Source organism: Podarcis filfolensis (genome assembly GCF_964270895.1).
Source record: "Podarcis filfolensis genome assembly, chromosome: 8".
Taxonomy (NCBI): Eukaryota; Metazoa; Chordata; class Lepidosauria; order Squamata; family Lacertidae; genus Podarcis; species Podarcis filfolensis.
In genome coordinates, this window is record NC_139611.1 from 63671772 (window position 1) to 63689913 (window position 18142).

The window sequence follows — 18142 nt, forward strand, 5'->3', positions numbered from 1 at the left end:
GGACAAAGAAAGATGGGAAGAGTTTTTAAAAAGTAAGGGAAAGGGAATCTGGGGTGCGATGCAAATAGTTGGTGCTCAGGGCCCAAGGCCACCCTTTATCACAGCTCATATCAGGGGCAATTGCCTACCTCTTCTTCCCAACCTGGGCAAAGCGACTTACCTGCTGTTGCCTCCAAGATCAAGAGAGCTCAGTTAGTTATTCAGAGCTGCACCTTCTCTTGGCCAAGTTTCACTGCCAAGAAAGTGGTCATCTCTCACCAAGGATGTTGCTGCATTTTAAGCAGCACTGGGGAGGGAGGGAGGGAGAGAGGGGGAAAAATCCCATCCATATAGTTGTATTTCATAGTCATATTTTCTCAGGTCACTTTCAGTCTCAAAGCTCTGTTGCAAATCTTTTCTCCTATAAGGAGTTTTAGTGTGCATGAGAGAGTGTGTTTTTCCTCCCCCTAAGCAGTGGTCAGGGACCAGTGTGCCTTCAGCCTAATTTCAGGCATATCACAAGGAGGGGAAGTGGGGTAGCCAAAAAAGGTATAAAGAGGAAACAGGGTGCCTCACTCCCTTTCCAATCGGGCCTTGTCCACTTTTGACCCTGGCTCCAACCACCTCCAATATCTGACCCCTGACAGATTACCCCCAATGGAAAGTGGTCCTTGAAATTAAAAAAAAAAGGGGTTCCCCATCCCTGCCTTTGATTATCCATTCTAGAACTGTGACTGCACAAACTCCAGACATTTAAAGAACATGACTTCGCTAAATAATCCTGGGAACTCTAGTTTGTTAAGTGTGCTGGGAACTGTAGCTCTGTGAGGAGTAAACTCCACACACCTATCTCTCCTCCATCCAGACAAGCCAGACGCCTTATCAGAGTTCAAAGATGTGTTCCAGCCAAGCAAAAGCACTTGCAGGGGCTGGCAGGGCCATGCTGTGTGTCCTGCAGGGAGTCCATGGGGTTATTATGAGGTTAAAAACAGAAAGGAGGTAGACCCAGGAGGAATCAGTTCAAATGAAGCCAACTTTCATCTGCCCCTCTTTCCCAAGCAAATAAGAACCCAGTGATGAGCAGAAGGACTCAATGGAACATATCCAGTTAAAAGCCCAGTTGAAGCAGACATCAATTCTCGACTATTTAAAATCTCTTTATTGAGCCCGAGGCTCAATACATGTGTAAGGGGACCATAATGCACATCTTGGTGGTTGCAGTCCTTTAAAATAAATCTCTTGTAAAAGGGAATAGCCCCCCAGGGCATGGTTAGGAATGTAAGAGCTTACCAAATGCCAACAGCTGAGTTGTTTGAAGCACTCGAAACAGCCCCTTCCCCGTAAAAGAATATGCCAGCCTCTTCATCATTGTCTGAGGAGGAGCCAGAACAAGCTTTGTGGCCAATATGTAGGCGCATACGAATTGTCGTGCCGCAGCTGAACGAGGCCTATCTATTTCAGCAGCCTGTGTCCCTTAGGAGCCAGCTGAATGCCTCTGGCTAGACCAGGGTGAGCAGCCATTCTGATGTAGGCAAGCTTCTGGAAACTGCAGACCATTGGTGGGAGGGGCCAGAATCAAAAGTGGGTGGAGCAATGGAAGTGACTCTTGCCTTTGTGCAGTGGGGCTATGTTCTTCCCAGTCAAAAGCCAGAGGTTTGCACACACATGCATACCTCTCGATCCTCCACCCAGGGAAACAAGAGGCGTTACCACAGGTCAAGGGCACCAGGCCAAAGTAATCACTTAGCACACAGAGCAGGGCAAATGAAGAGAGAGGGGCTGTGGCCTGCAATGTCCCAAGGACTGGAGACAGGTTCCTGGAGGGCCTGAGGTTCCCTACCCACAATGCTTTGATTCAGGACTCAGCTATACAGCTGCAAATAGAACGTTTTAAGTGTGTTTAAAGTGCATTATACAAGTGTGACTCTAGATGGCGATGGTGAGCAAATTCAATATGCCATGTTTTTCCGTGTACAAGACAATGCCGCCCCCCCCCCATCTTATACACTGATTTATATTCTATGTCTTGGGTGAGCTGGTGGCTCCAGCGAGTGCCGGACTCAGGGCCACGGAGCTAGCTTGAGAGGCGAGGCAGTGCCGAGGCGAGGAGGGAGCTTGGCCGCGGCACTGTCGGCTCTCACCAGCTGAGGTGAGGTGAAGCCAGATGCAAGCTGGAGAGGCAAAAAGCTCAACAGCTTTTTGATGATTTCCCCAAAAGGCTGAACAACTTTAAAATACTGATTTCTTAATTTTGGTCTCTCGAAAGAAGGGGTCGTCTTATACATGGGGTTGTGTTATATACGGAAAAATATGGTACAGTGGTACCTCGGATTACATATGCTTCAGGTTACAGACGCTTCAGGTTACAGACTCTGCTAACCCAGAAATAGTGCCTCGGGTTAAGAACTTTGCTTCAGGATGAGAACAGAAATCATGCTCTGGCGGCGCGGCGGCAGCAGGAGGCCCCATTAGCTAAAGTGGTGCTTCAGGTTAAGAACATTCAGGTTAAGAACGGACCTCCGGAACAAATTAAGTACTTAACCTGAGGTACCACTGTATTTTTCAAAACTGTAAAAAACAACAACAATTTTCACAGTGTTTTTTATATGTGTCTAGATTCTAGCTCAGTTAGTAACATTAATGAAGTGATTGGCAATCACACTGCAGGTTTTTCTTTTTTTAATAAACATAAATTGGGGGCCGGGGGTGTGTGTGATTGGCACTGCAGGGCACAAGGCGGGGAGGTTTAACCCCCTCCCAGCAATGATTTCAATAAAAACCACCTTGCTCTCATGTGGCCATTAGCATTATACAAAGCCATACAAAATATATTTTAATATTTTATAAAATAATGCTAATTGCTGCATTGGGTTGTGTGTTTTTTTTCTGGCCCCAAGGAAGGAATAGGTTAAGCATCTCTTCCCCAAGTGTTGTAATGGTGATCACCTGGTACCATAGTTTGTTTGTTTGCTAATCCTGTTGTGAGCATATCATGGAGATAAGCCTTCCATAGTAGCACCACAGTGATAAATATTATTGGGGCGAGGACTGTAGTCTGTAGGTGGCAGAGCACAGGTGCAGGGTCTCCATCTTAATTCCTGGCAGTGAAAAGCATTCCAGGGAGCAGATGATGGGGAAGGTTGTCCTCTACCAGAGACCCTGGAGAGCTGCTTCACAAAAATTATGCAGCGTGGATTTCTTTTAATAGACACATTCTTGTATGCAGTTTTGAGTAATGCACACATATTTGCAAAACAATTTCCCCATATACAATACATTTTTGTGTTATTTTCATGAATATATTCATTTTAATGAATATTTCCCCCCCATATATATATATATATATATATATATATATATATATATATATAGTGTAAACATTGTTCAGTTGGAGAACTACCGGTACATCGCCAAGTTCCAACAGGTGCAAGTTTTGACAGATAGCTGTGTTCTGGTTAGCATATTGTTTTGGGCAGTGCAAATGTGATAGCTTTGGTTTTAATGGAGAACTGAATTGAAATTCTCCCGAGTCCCTAACCCTGACTGGCTGTTGGGAGTGGTAGAAAACTGTGGGGTAGGTTGGGGATTGGAGTGCACTGGAAGATAGCACGGCTATCTGGCTGGAACCCTGAGCAAGAGCACTCCAGGCTTCAACATGTTGTTTCAGGTCTCACTTGTATATTGCTCAGTTCTGCTTTACTTTTACAGATTAAGAACTTAAAAGCAGAGAGCCAATGGTGGAAAAGGAGGGGGGAGCTCACCAAGCAACCACAGGCAGGTCAACTGGAGTGTCGTGTGAGGATAAATGAGATAATCTCATGTATGATTTCCCTGAGCTCCTTTTTGGAAGGGTGTGATAAATATAATATATCAGAGAAGCTCATGGAGCTGGCCTAAAAGAATCTTAGAGCGCATCACAAGGTCTCATTGGTACTTACGTTAGAAAAATCAAATGCATGGCTTTCACTGCACAACTGGCTGCCTTCAGATCTTTTTCCAATAGCTCCAGTGGGCCTATTCCCACAAGAGTGCTCCACACCACTGCATTCTAATATATACATGCAGCTTTCAGCACACCAATAAAATGCAATGTCTGCCACACCTCTGTATATATCAGGTGCGGTGGGGAACCTTGTGGGATGTAACATCACTGTAGCAGTCAAGTACAACATTTCCTGTTTGCCCAGAGTGGACACACAGGGGGATGTTACTCCAACCAGGAGGACTTCCTGTGACACCTGGTCTGGAGCATCCTCCCTCTGTGTGTGACCAGGCAGATGGGTGTGACCCTGGCAGACTCCATATAAGGGCTGGCCACACAGTCATCTTCCCTTCTTCTTCTTTCGCTGGTTCGCCTTGTTCCACCTTGGTGTTATTTTGCTGTCTGCTGGACAGCAGCACATGGGCTCATTTGCCACATGGGATGAACCCACACTCTCTTCTATAACTACAAGCTAAAGCCTACCTTCATGATCATACTGTGAATTGAATGTAAGTAAACTTCTTATTACTTTTAAGAGAAGACTGTTGTGTCTTTATTCTTTTTAAAAGGGAACAAAGGGAATTTACCAGGAACAATCCAATCTGGACAAGCCAGACTGGATTGCTTAACTCAAGAGATACTACCAATTAGCTTCCTGCAATATACAGGGGAATGTATTCTGCAACCAGCTGACTAGCGTGAGTGAGGAAGGATATTTTTAAATCAATATATCCTCTCCTACTATCCTCAACATTCCCACAAACCCTGGGCACTACAACTCCCATCAGCCCCAGCAAGCATGCCCAATGGCAAGGGATTACGGGAGTTGTAGTCCAGCAGCGTGGCCAAAAGTTCCCCACACCTGATATGTATGAACATGGACTTGCTATAGGATGACATGATAATGTCAGTAACGTTTCTCCACTAGGGGCTACTGCAGCTGTGCCTTTAACAATCTGCTTGGTCACCATAGGTGACCAGGAATTCCATGCAGACAAGTGAGCAGGCTGGTAGAGAGAGGAGAGCGTTCTCCATTTGTCTTCCCAGTCTACCTGGTTTCTGTATCACTGGTGCCACTGCTGGGCGTTGCCCGGATGGTGTTGACCCGTGACAGGGCCTTCTTGGTGGTGGTTCCCCATTTGTGGAAGGCCCTCCCTGGTGAGATGCATCTGTCTTCCTCCAGTTTCAGCAGGAATTTAAAAGCATTTCTGTATACCCAAGCATCTTATGCCTGAAAAATTCTGTTCTTGCAAACATTTAAAGTATTGCTGTGAGAGTATGCAGTTATTTTTAGGTACTTTTTAAATATGTTGTTTAAACATATTGTTTTAACATTGCATTTGCTTCCCTTAGCACCTTTGGGAGGAAGGGTGGAGTATGAAGTAAGTAAGTAAGTAAGTAAGTAAGTAAGTAAGTAAAAAGAAAGAAAGAAAGAAAGAAAGAAAGAAAGAAAGAAAGAAATAGCCACGGAGGAAGGAAAGCCAAGCAGGCTTGCAGAGCAGAGATAGATGGCTACATCCTTCACCTGCCAATTCCCATGGTAGAAGGCTTTTTTTTAGTAGTCTGCTAAGAGCAGTAGCGTACTGGTCTTGGATGGGGTGTGTGTGTGTCAAAGACCTGTTACTATTTCTGCAGCAGAGTCCCTGCAGGGACCTTGTCTCCAGTGTCCTAGAGCTGGCCAGTCAGCATGAAAGCAAAGCTTTCTAGTTGCTGTGATTCCAAGGCTAAGATTTGGGAACACTGAAAACACAAGGTGCTTCCATTTCAAGAGAACGATGTGCAAGTTATGTTACACACAACGGAACTTTGTGGAAAATGCAAATTAAGTCCCTCCAAAAAGGAGATATTGGAGCACTCCAGATCATTTGCTCATGTACATGCACGGAAAATAGTAGATTTAGCTGAAAGACAACACATGGTGATCTTGTTCCAATGCACCCCTAATTATTATCATTGTATAAATATAATATTGTTGTTTAATATTAGAAGGGACATGGCTGCTTTGTTGCCAGACTTCGAAGTCTGACCCAAAGTCTCCAGGTTTACCTGACTCCCTACAGGTGGCAGGTGGAGGGCTTCAATCTCCAAGTGCGAGAGAATGGATCTGCCCTCCTCGGCTCCCTTCTCCAGGGCCACCCCTGGGTCTCAGGTTTGGGTCCTGAAATCTCAGGATCTGGGATCCTCTTCACCTGGCAACCCTACATGGATGTGAGTATCATGAAGGGGCTCTGCCCTTCTGATTTTGCCATTGCACTGCTGGCTAAGAGGGGCTAGTAGCCTGCATTTCCATGGGGGGGTGGGCTTCCCTTCCTCAGCATCCAGCTCATTTCCATGCTCAGCGTGGAAATGAAGGCTACAGCTTCATAGCAGGCTCATAATTTTGTGAGCTTATTTATAAAGCTGGACTACTCGGCATTTGAAATGGCAATGTGAGCAGGGCCCTGAGATTGTCTGCTTTTGAGGTGGATCCCGGCTCAGACACAACAGGATGGCAGCTGCCAAATTCAACACAGGGGGTGCGATTCAGCTTCGGAAGCTGCAATCCTCAGCACGTAGACCTGAGCAGCATCAGGTTTCAGGAGGTTTGCCTAAGAGTGAGAGTTTCAGCAAAGACAGTTTCTCCCATCACCACTTCAGCACCAAAAGGAAAGAAGCGACGTAGGCTCAAATTCTCCCTTCTCTGCTACTGCGAAAGGCCCAATCTTTAACAGAGTCTGGTAACGCTAGTTCTGAATGATCCCCACGTCGAGAGACTGATAGAATTTCACCTGCTCCCACCCCCGCATCGTCAATTATTTTAGCCTTATTTCATGTCACTCAAAAACAGAGAGCCAAGTGCTGGTTTTAATAGCGGCATGGTGCCAATTGGCAAGGATGGACCATCTACCTTCCCTACAAATCAGGTCAATTGTGTTGCCATGGTAAAAGGCTGTGATCTCGTAAAGAATGGTATTATCAGATTATAAGCAGAACTAAGAGATTCCAGTCAGAGAAAGGGGTGGAGATGGAGTGCAGGCTGGGTGACAGGTCAGATGGGTTAGATCCCCTGTGTAGCTGTGCTTGGCAGGAACAACAACAAAAACCTCTCTCACACACAACCTGTCACTTTTTCCTCTCGTACTAGAAGGAGACAGACCAATGGAACTGGTAGGGCAGAAGACAGGGAGGCTCAGTGATAGGGTGGAGCCAGATACACTGACAGGCAGCGTCACAGCGAATGAGAGGCAGAGCCAACTATAATTCTCATTTTCTCTCCATTCTCCTCCCAGCAGAGTTTGACAAGGGCAACCACGAGGTGACAGCGAAGGAGGAGGAGGGGGAAGCTGACAGCCAGGGCCAACTTCTGGTTATGTGTAAGGCAGGCAGGTGCAGGATTGCTGAGGGCAAATTGCAGTTGCTTCGGGTGATCCCCTCAAGACCCAGCCTCCACTGGACAGAGCCATGCTTCAAGTGGGGTTGTTATGATAGTGCAAAGTGAGGGTCCTTCCGGATTGTTCCTATTTTGGGGTGGGATTCAAACACATACTGGCAAAGTCAGGTTTTACAGTTAAAGCTGATTTGGCACTCTGGTGCCACAAAGCCCCTTCCTCCAAAGACCAGACTTTTCACAATAAGAAAAGTGGTCTGGAAATGCACTGGTAAGTATGGGTAAACACTTGCTTTGGCCTAATATGTCTAGCCTCCTGCAAACAAATCAGGATGAATGCTCAGTAAATGTCTTGAAGCGCCCTGAGATAACCTTTAAGCCTTTGCCCAACTTAATAGCTCAATATATCATATATATGCTCAATTGGTATGCATTGCAGGGGGTTGGACTAATAACCCTCGTGGTACCTTCCAGCTCTACAATTCTATGATCTACGGTCTATATTGTTGGCATACTTTGTGGGGGGAGGGTTTGCAATAAAAGGAAGTGCCAACATGTTCAGTGTAGGTTAGGGATGAGGAATCTGTGGCCCTCCAAATGGGGCGGGACTCCCGCTCCCAGGAGCCCCAACCAGCATAGTCAATGGTTTGGGATGATGGGAGCTGCATTCCAATAGCATCTGGAGGGCTACAGGTTCCCTGTACCAGGTGTAGGTAGACCAAGTACTATCAATATTTATTGGGTCACCAGTGCCTTTAGTTAAAACCTTTCTGTTTCCTGGTCCTGGCTGGCTTTTTCTTCCTGTTGATCATGGCTGGGGAATTTGTGATGATAGCCTCTCTTAACTGCCTCAGTGTTAGATTCTCTTCCCATCGAGGGAGGAGGTTTTAATTAGTCTGATCAGAATTCTCATGTGTAGCGCATGGGACAAGGTGGGAAGGGTTAATTAACTCTGAGGGATGTGAAGAAAACACACATGCTACAGTGTTGGAAATCTATTCACAGAATATTCGCTCACACAAATGGTTTCTGGCCTGTGACTATATGAGTTATTTGTGGCTGCAAGAAGAAAATAAATCAGTTTGTAGAAAGCTCCTGTGCCTGGTCGCATGGAGAGGAAATTTTATTCTTTACTGATAATTAGTGAAATAGCTATTTAAGAACCTGTGCCATAAAACTGCTGATTTTATTTTCTGTTTTTCTGGTGTTTAACTCTGTTTCAGCTGCGGTTGAATAAACTGTCTTAAGTGCTGTTTTATTGTTCTTTTATGCTGTTTTCTATTTTATATTGCTGGCTGATTTTTTTAACTTGTTCTATTTGTATTAAATTAACTTTTATGCTGCCAAGTTGAAAAGTGTAGTATAGGTTTTTGAAGTAAGCATATATATATCATTGCCTTTGCTGAAAATGTTTTAAGATCTGAGTGAAATGGATTTTGATATGTTTGTGCCCCTGCACACCTGTCAATCATGCAGTGTCATAATAGCATCATGTGACTGACAGATGAACAGTCCCATGCACCTGTCAAATTTAGCCCGTAAGGCAGTTCCTGACAAGGATCTGGACCTTGGAGCCAAAAAGCTTCCCCACCCCTGTTACAGTCAGATACAGTACCAGAAACTTTTAAACTTATGCCTACTTAGGGCCAGTCAAAATATAACACTTAACCATGGTTTGTTGCTGTAACTCTGATTAAAATTCCAGATGTACAGTGATACATGTTTTACAACCCTAGCCTGTGCATTTTTCCTCAGGAACAACTGACATTAGATTTAATGCCTGTCTTCCAGCAGATGGGAATGTCTGTAGGAAAGTTTAGGTGGTACAGCCAAGGGACTTCCAATGCTGTCCCCAAGCACCTGCCACTTGAGGAAGTAATCTCACTTTGCCTAATGGTAGGGCTGGCCCCGATTATCACTTCTCAAGCAGAGAGTCTGAAGATGTGAGGAAACTTCCTTATTAATGATAGTTTCCTCAGTGTAGATTTAATATGAATCAATGGTTAACACAAACTATGGTTTGTAAATCTGTTTCAAACCATGATTCTGCATCCTGGTTTCTGGGGAATCCTTAAGCTTCATAAAGCATCATATCTGCATAAGGGCAGATAGTTTTGTGGTTGGCCAAAATACTATTGGGATAACATAGTAGAGCTATCTGAACAGGAATCCTCATGCCAAATAGCAACAACATTAGTAAAATATACACTGTCCTGTCTTTTTCCATGATGCAACCAACCACAGGGGAGTTAAATCATTGTAGTACAAACACAGCTATGGATCTCGCTTTAATATTTTGCAGACATCAAATGCGGCAGCACTTCCGAATCTCTGGTAATTAAAACCCTGACTTGATGGAGTGTGTATCTCCTATTTCAAAGGAAAGGCTGATGTCAGTGGCATATTTTTAAAGGAAGCTCACATGAAGCAGGGTTGATGAGACGACCAGGATAGATTCTGTGAATGGCTGATTGAGACCATGTGACATGGAAATAAGAATTGGCAACTCTGAGAAGTATGTAAGTACTGTACGTGATTCTTGAATAATTTGGGAATTATATGGGAAACCACCCTATAAATTATGTAATTTTTTTCATGTTGTCAGCTGCTTTGAGCATGGCTTTAACCACGGAAAGCCGAAAGGTGGCATAAATCATAATAATAAAATTATGATGATGATGGATGTTCCAGGATAGCTCAGTCGGTAAAGCATGAGATTCTTAATCTAAGGGTCATGGGTTCGGGCCCCTCGTTGGGCAAAAGATTCCTGCATCACAGGGCATTGGACTGGATGACCCTCTTGGTCCCTTCCAACTCTACAATTCTATGATTCTAGACTATTGTATTTTAATATTCTGTTGGAAGCCGCCCAGAGTGGCTGAGGAAACCCAGCACCCAGGAGCATGGGTGTAGCCGGGGGGGGGGGGGCGGAGTCAGGGAGGGCCAGCTGCACCCAATCAATAAAAAATACATAGCAAACTGAGGCCACTCGCCCCCCAAAAAATCCTGGCTACGCCAATTATCAGGGGGGATGGGAGCTGTAGTCTACACAACAACACCCATAGTGCTCTCTTTGCTCTAAGGTTTGGGGTAGAGGGCTTTTTTTCAAACCTGGAGATGCCGGGGATTGAACCCGAGACATCCCGCCCTGTAAAAGCACGTGCTCCACCACCGAGCTACCGTTTTGCCGGGGTGGTGGGCAACTCTGGCCACGTGGACCGGCACTTCTCGACGAGGAGCAGCACTGACAGCAGCCAATGGGAAGAGGAAAAATGTAAAAGGCTTCAATCCCACCCCCCGTCAAAAAACAAGGTCTTCCCCTCCACCCCTCAAGGCAAGGAAAGGGTTATCAGGCAGCCACGCCTTTTTGGTAGGCGGAGAGCGAATGGCAGGCGAGGGGGGCGTGGCCGAGGTGGAATGTTGTGAAGGTGGAATTGGAACGCTGTGTGCAAGGACCAGATGCTGGTTAGCAGGAGGCGAGATGGGGCGGCCGGACAGAGAGATGAGCGGTCCAGCGGTTTAAGAGCAGCCGAGATGCAGGATGGAGGAGAGGAGAGGTGAATGCCATTTGTTGCTTTATTGACTGGAGCAAGAGGGCCGGTCAACGGAGAGTGACGCGGAATGAATAATGGCATAGGAGAGCGCAGCACGCAGCGATCCAGAGGCAGTTAGGTGTGCGGCGAGGCGGCGGGGGTGCTGAGCCCAGGGTTGGCGCCCCGCAGGATTTATTCCGAGGAATTCTCCCAGTGCATAGCATGAGGCCAGTGCAACTCGAAGTAGAGGGATCAGATCCCACGGGGCAAAAGCAGGCGGGGATCAGGTTCTTCTAACGTCCGAGCCGATGGAGAAAAGTGACAGGTTGATTTTTTGTTCTTTCTTTTTTTTAAGAGAGAGAGACAGAACCGCTCAGGGACAGAAATAACTTCAATCAGAGAGAAAGGAGGCGCGGGAGGGGGAATATAAACTAAAGGAGATCAAGGGAAAGAGAAGGAGATTAATATATCAAAAACGCAGCTTAGTCTTAAAGGACCTCCAAAAGGCTTCTGTAATGAGGCTGGGAATGTAAGCTTGTAACTCCTGAGCAAGCTAAAAAGGAGGGGGTGGGAGAGAAAGAAGCGGGGTCGATGGACATCGCTGGGAAAAGGGCAGACGGGACCCTCTCCTGCATCTCAGACGCTCCTTGACACTTGACGAGGCGCCTGAGAAACGTGGCCCCGGAACCCCTGGCTCGGTGGGTCTTCCGTCCATGGCAGAAGCTGCTGAAGTCTGCCGGTGCGAGTCTTTAAAGGCAAAGGATCCGATTCGGACCCGGCCGGCGTGTGAGGAGAGGCCGATCCTCGGGTTGCAGAGTCAAGTATCCAGAGAGAGGCTGATCTGTTGAGAGTAGGACAGGGTGATCTCCCCAGAGGGGTGTGCGTAGCAGCAAGAGGCAGGGCTGTGGCGTCCCCGAAACTGATACCGGGACTTAAGAGCAACAAAACAAATCTGCAACCGCAGACTGAGCAAGAGAGTGGTTTGAAAGCAACATACAAAAGGCACAGGACGACTTGTTTTTTTAAAATCTGAAGAGGGAAGAAAAAGAGGGCAGCCTCACTGAGGATTTAAAGCAGCAGCACAAGACTCACACCAGAAAGTTGCAAGGGGGGAAATAGTAACAATCATCTCAGTTCAGGGTGGTTGCAAGCTGCGATGAAAAAACATTGCATTGTGGAGAAACGGGCCCTGTAATGCTTTGCCATCTTCAAAGGGCAGGGAGATAAGGTAGGCTGCATATAGCAGAACTTAAGCGGTGCTGCTCTGAAGGAGAAGAAAGCGTTGCCATCAGAATTCGAGGCACAGGAAAAGGAGGAAACTGAACTTCAAAAAGTGGAAGGAGCAGTGGTGCCTGTGTGTGAGAGAGAAGATGGGAAAGGGTTTGGAAAGGTTAATACAGTTTTCCATGATTGACACGCCTCTCCACTAGTTTTGAGATTTGGGCTCCTGCTTAGCTCCAGTTGATTTACTTGCATCTTTTGAACCTGCCTGAATAATTTTTCCTTTCTGGATCGACTGAATGACCAGCCTGGCCTCCTTTTTTCAAAGAAAGAGTTGAGGGTTCTGTATGAACCTATGCAGGCCCGGAAAAAATACATTTTCATGACTTTCTTTGCCACCTGGCTTCTGCTTTTCTTATTTGGAGGAGACCAAATCAGGCGCCTCCCATTCTTCTCTAGCAAGAAAGCTGGAGGGCTAAAGAGCTGGCCCCGCTGGGCAGATGGATTTCTCCTGAAGAACTTTGCAGATCCTGAAGAGCTCCAAAGTGATGATGGGGACCACGCTGAGCTGTCCCTCAAAACCCGGAGGGAGTTGAGGAGAAGCATCTACAAGAACAGCAGATGCCGCATGGACACTTGCTTCGATTTTTCCAAGTGTAGGGAACATGGGTTCAAAGTCTTTGTCTACCCCTTGGAAAGAGGGGACCCTGTCTCAGAAAGTTACCTCAAAATCATCACATCCATTGAAGAGTCGCGGTATTATACCTCCAATCCCGAAGAAGCCTGTCTCTTTGTCCTAAACATTGACACTCTGGACAGGGACCACCTCTCCGTACAGTATGTCCACAACATCAATGAAAAAATCCAAGGTTTCCCTCTTTGGAACGATGGCCGCAACCACCTCATATTTAACCTTTATTCTGGCACGTGGCCTAATTACACCGAAGACCTGGGCTTTGACATTGGTCAGGCTATCCTAGCCAAGGCAAGCTTTTACGTGGAGAACTTCCGGCCTGGTTTTGATATCTCCATCCCTTTGTTTTCAAAGGACCATCCCCGGAAAGGTGGGGAGAGAGGCTGGCTGCAAAAGACCTCTGTCCCTCCAAAGAAAAAGTACCTCTTGGTTTTCAAAGGAAAAAGGTACCTGACCGGTATTGGTTCAGACACCAGGAATGCCCTCCATCATATCCACAATGGCAAAGATATAATTTCCCTGACCACGTGTAAACACGGCAAAGACTGGGTGAAACACAAGGATAAGCGGTGTGACAAGGATAATACAGACTACGAAAAGTAAGTGAGATGCTTTTTCTGACTCTCTGGGGCAGGTCATACCACAAGGCAAGGTAGATTTTGGGTATAGTTTAGGGCAGCAGTGAGGGATGCCAGTGGCTATGATCAACATGGGTCAGGATCCACGGGGAAAGTCTGCAGAAGTCCTGTGCCAAGAGCATATACTCCTTCCAACAAGGCAAAACAATTTCCCAATCCGCCATGTCCCGTTTTAATAAGCATGTGTGAGGTGTGATTTTTATTTCTCACCTCAGGCATTGAAATGTGTTGGGTGAGTCCTATAATTTGCTTCTAAGATGCTTAGGTGGAGATGTTCACGCAGTGAGGCAAACAGAGGACTCAGCAAATAAAAAATGCAAGTGCGACAGAATTTCCAGGATCAAAAAGCTAAGATATCTCGAAAGCCTTGTTACGTGGATTTGTAGCATGACCCTCATGTAATGATGTGTCAGCGTAACCTTGTGTGAATGTTGCCAGGTTTGTTTGCTCAAACCTCTTAGGTTGAGCCACTCCTCAGTAGGGTTTGTCCCTGGAAGCTGTCACTGCCAGAGCTTAGCTCTGGAATGTGTGAAATGATAGTAAAGAGTGTACCTCTTAACATGTGCAGAGTGCTATCCTCTCAGTGCTGAGTCTCTGCAACCAGCGCCCATATTTCTGGGATTGGGGTAGAAGTACTGGAGATGGAAGGCTGTTTCTTTATCCAACCCTTGGTACTTTTCATTTTTATCATGCAAACTTATGTGGTCTGCACTACTTTGCATAATTTACTGTGCATAAGCTATCTTCTTTAGTCTTTTATGTTCTTCTATAGCATATTGCAGATGGCTAAACAAATATTTGCCTCCTTTTTCTTTTTCTTTCTTTCTTTTTCTTCTGAAGGTTTCTGTGTGACTTGCAAGCTTCCAGTGTTAATTGGCCTTAATAAGAGTGCTTCATGTTCAACACTGCAGGCAGCAGTTACTCTTTTACTTTCAGATAATCTGCATGTTTTTATTTTAGGCAAATTGATATAAATTGCATATCATTTTCAGAAAGGCATAGGGACTCCAGGCACTAGACGTTTTCGATACTTCATCTGTGACATAACATTGATTCTTGTTCTGGAATTATTGATCCAATTGAGACCCCTTTTCAGAAATATTTTATCAGGATCTAAAATGCATAATGAATTTGGACTTCTGTTCACTGTCGCTGGGCTTCTTAAGTCAATCTGTTATTGCCATTATTATTTCAAAAACTATTGAGCCAATGAATGCTAAGAATTTTTCTTTTAAAGCAGTTTAAAATATTGCACTCATGTTCTCAGTATTCTAACAAATGACTCAGGGCAATTAAAAACCCATCATGTTCCAGGTGATGTAAGGCAGCTATAAGTCTGATCCTGATTGTATGCATGCTTTATTCAGAAGTAAACCCCACAGTATGCACTGGGATTTGCTCTCAAATAAGTGTGAGTACGACAGCTGCATAACTGATTTTAGTGAGAAGAAGCTAAGCACATAGATGAGAAAGTAGTTATAAGAGACTTAAGGAAGTCTGAGGCTGTAATAAAGCCTATGGCTGGAGCTGATGGGTGTTGTATAATTTATTTATATCCCAACTTTCCTCCAAGGAGCTCAAGATGGCATATGTGGTGTGTGTGCCCCCCCCATTTTATCCTCACAGTAGGTGAGGGACTTAATGGCTGAGCGGGGATTTGAACACCGGACTCCCTGATCATAGTCTGACAGGCTTATGAAGGCTACTGTAATGTGGTGTACACTTGAGAAGCAAACAAGCCCACTGAACCTGGTGGAAGTTACTTCTGAGTAAACATGTTCAAACAAGTGGGGGGTGCCTTTGGATTGTGCCCTAAGCGCATCACTGGTCCCAGTCATTTGCTTTAATAATAGTTGTGGTGGGTTAGTCATTAACCCATCCCAAGTAGTATTAACCATTGACGGGTGAGTTGCCAAATGCTGAATAATCAAGGAGGTGTACAAGATTATCACTACTTTCAAGAAAGTGACTTGTCACTAAACATCTAGTCATGGGCCGTCTCTGATGATAACTGACATGACCAGGAAATTCTGCGAGTTGTTCTGCAATGGAGTCTCTCCTCTTCCCCTCTCCGCCAGATGGGAGGGGGTATAAAATAATACATTATTATATAAATTATATTATGATTATGATTGAGGGCCAAATCTGCTCTGGAGAGTGCGCCAACTTTCCAGAGCACATACACATAGGGAGTGCATGTGGGGTGGGGAGGAGGGAGGAAAGAAAGAAAGAAAGAAAGAAAGAAAGAAAGAAAGAAAGAAAGGAAGGGAAAGTTCTGGTTGCATTCATTCTGCATCCATTCTGTTCACACAGTGACACAATTGGATCTTTATGATTATTTTAATTTCCTTTGGTTTATTCACTTAAAGATTTTTTTGCCACCTTATAGGACAAAGTTATGTCTAGGTGACTAGGTGACTAGCCAAGATACCGTAAATTCTCGAGTGGTACCCCATACAAAAAATGATATAACTTATGTATGACAAATCCCATTTTCAAAAGTCAAGTTGAGATGTTATATTCTGGTCTACAGAGAGAATCACCTATTTATTTGTCATGCAATAGACAGAACAAAGCCCTGCCCAGACTTCCTTGAAGTGGATACAGTCCGTGCATGGAGAGAGGATTGGAATTGCACCCTCTGACCTCCAACGTGTTGTTCAGACCTTGTGTACAGAGCCTCTTCACAATGCCTAGCCGAGTTGTGCAAAAGGCCCAATCAACGCCTAGAGGTCCCAGCCAGGGGTACAATCCCACCCTCTGCATGTTGACTTTGCTGTCTTGAAGGATGCCTGCACAGGGTGTATTATTCTATTTCTTGGGTAGGATATTAATATGGCTGGGGCTGATGGGAGTTCTGCTCCAAAACATCTAGAGGGCACCAGGTTGGTGAAGCCTGCTTTAAATGGTTTGGTTATTTTAATAATATTTTATCCCCTTTTGCCATGCAGACCATTAGATTCTAAAGCTTAGAAAGAACAATCTAGTATTCTTTCAATTGTGACATGGAGCTCTTTGCTTATTGCAAGGTTTCCCAAACTTGGGTCTCCACCTGTTTTTGGACTACAGTTCCCATCAGCTAGGGATGATGGGATTTGTAGTTCAAAAACAGCTGGAGACCCAAGTTTGGGAAACCATGGCTTATTGTATTCTGGGTGAGATGCAAGACAACACTATAAGTAGCTACTGGCCCTGTGCAAGTCAGAATTTACCGGTACTCAAAGGGGCCAGGCAAACAATATTTTGAAAACTGGAAGATAGTTGATTCCTTTTTTTCTCTTGTACAACCACTCTTTGATTTATTATTATTTTTCTTTTTGGAAGATATTGTGTGCTGGTCATCCTGTAAAATTCTTCTTGTTGATAATGAGGAGGGCTAGTCTCTTTTGCTGAATATACTGGCAGCGCTAAAGCTTGGATCAGTGGTGTTTAAAGTGCATAAAATCTTCACTATGACTTCAAGTATTTAAAAGACCTAGACCCCAGATCTTTGGGAAATCCAGGCATTTTGATAAAAAATTAGGTTTGGGCAGAAGACTCTTGTGACATCTTCAAGACTAGCACATTTATGTCATAAGACAGCCCAGAGGCTGCTGGTGGTGCAGAATGCAGCTGCTAGGCCGGTTAGTGGCGCAGTCTGACAGGACCCTGTGTTACCGGTTCTGAAAGCACGGAGTGAGCTACTAGGCCCACTTCAAGGTGCTAGTGCCTTGAAATTATTAGCTGTTTTGAACTCTGCCTGCTTTTAAACAATTTAGATGTTTTAATTTTTTTCAAAATGTTTTCAAAATGTTTTTATATTATTTTATCATGGCATTGTTTTACTACTTTGGTGTTTTGCTGCCCTAGGCGAAGGAGGGATAGAAATTAAATTAGTAATAATAATAATTTTCTTTGACATACAGTTCACTTCATTAGACTCAGGAAATCTTGTGCTATAATAAACGTGTCAAACTTTGAGGTTCCACAGTGCAAAGCTCTTTCTTTATCAAGGTTTGTACCTGCTTCCCCCAAATCCTTAAAGCTTGGGAGTGTGCAGTGCTTCAAAAATGTCATGACACAGATAAAATTTCACCACATGATATATATGTTGAATCAGGAAAGCTAGGAGGTTTGAATGACCAAAGCTGGGATAAATGATCTGGGGTTTTGTTTTGTTTGCTGACCTTTCAAGTTTGTTGAAATCAGCAGGCTTCTGCTGGCATAGAGCTTGACTCTTAGTTTCAAGGAACATAACAGATGGCAAATAATTTCTGTGATCATTCCTGTCTCTTCCACGCCATCCTCAAGTACACCTCTACTCAATTTTCTTGATGGGGTGGAAGAAGGTGAAGTGTCTAGAAATTCAGGGATTCCCAGGCAGCTCTTTGTGAAAGGTCAAATAATCTAGCCAAATGAAAGGCGAGAGAACCTGCTCCTATTTTTCTTGGACAGGATTCTTTAAAAAACAAACAACAACAAAGACCAAACCTCCAGCTGTGATGAATCATGCTTTCATTGTGTGATTGTTCTGTAGTAAATATTGGATTACACTCAACCTAGAAAAAGCTCTTGGTTGCCAGTTCACACATGAAAGGACATCGCTTTGATTATACAACACTCGATGGCTCCTTGCCAGATGTGTGAACAGACTCTACTAGCTTACTGTACTGGGTTTTGAGACGATGCAGAAGGAATATGAAATTGCTGTCTTTGGGTGCTTGACCTCCAGTGAGTCATTTGCACATG

At 44.8% G+C, this 18142-nt stretch overlaps 1 protein-coding gene across 1 annotated transcript in view; it reads left to right on the plus strand.

Annotated features, from left to right (window-relative positions):
• Positions 1 to 10729: 10729 nt before the first annotated feature.
• EXTL1 (exostosin like glycosyltransferase 1) overlaps positions 10730 to 18142 on the plus strand; it is a 65157-nt gene continuing 57744 nt past the window's right edge. The window contains exon 1 of the mRNA XM_083625524.1: positions 10730 to 13375. Within this exon, the coding sequence (XP_083481650.1) occupies positions 12438 to 13375 (938 nt within the window). The 5' untranslated portion in view covers positions 10730 to 12437. The remainder of the gene's footprint in view (positions 13376 to 18142) is intronic.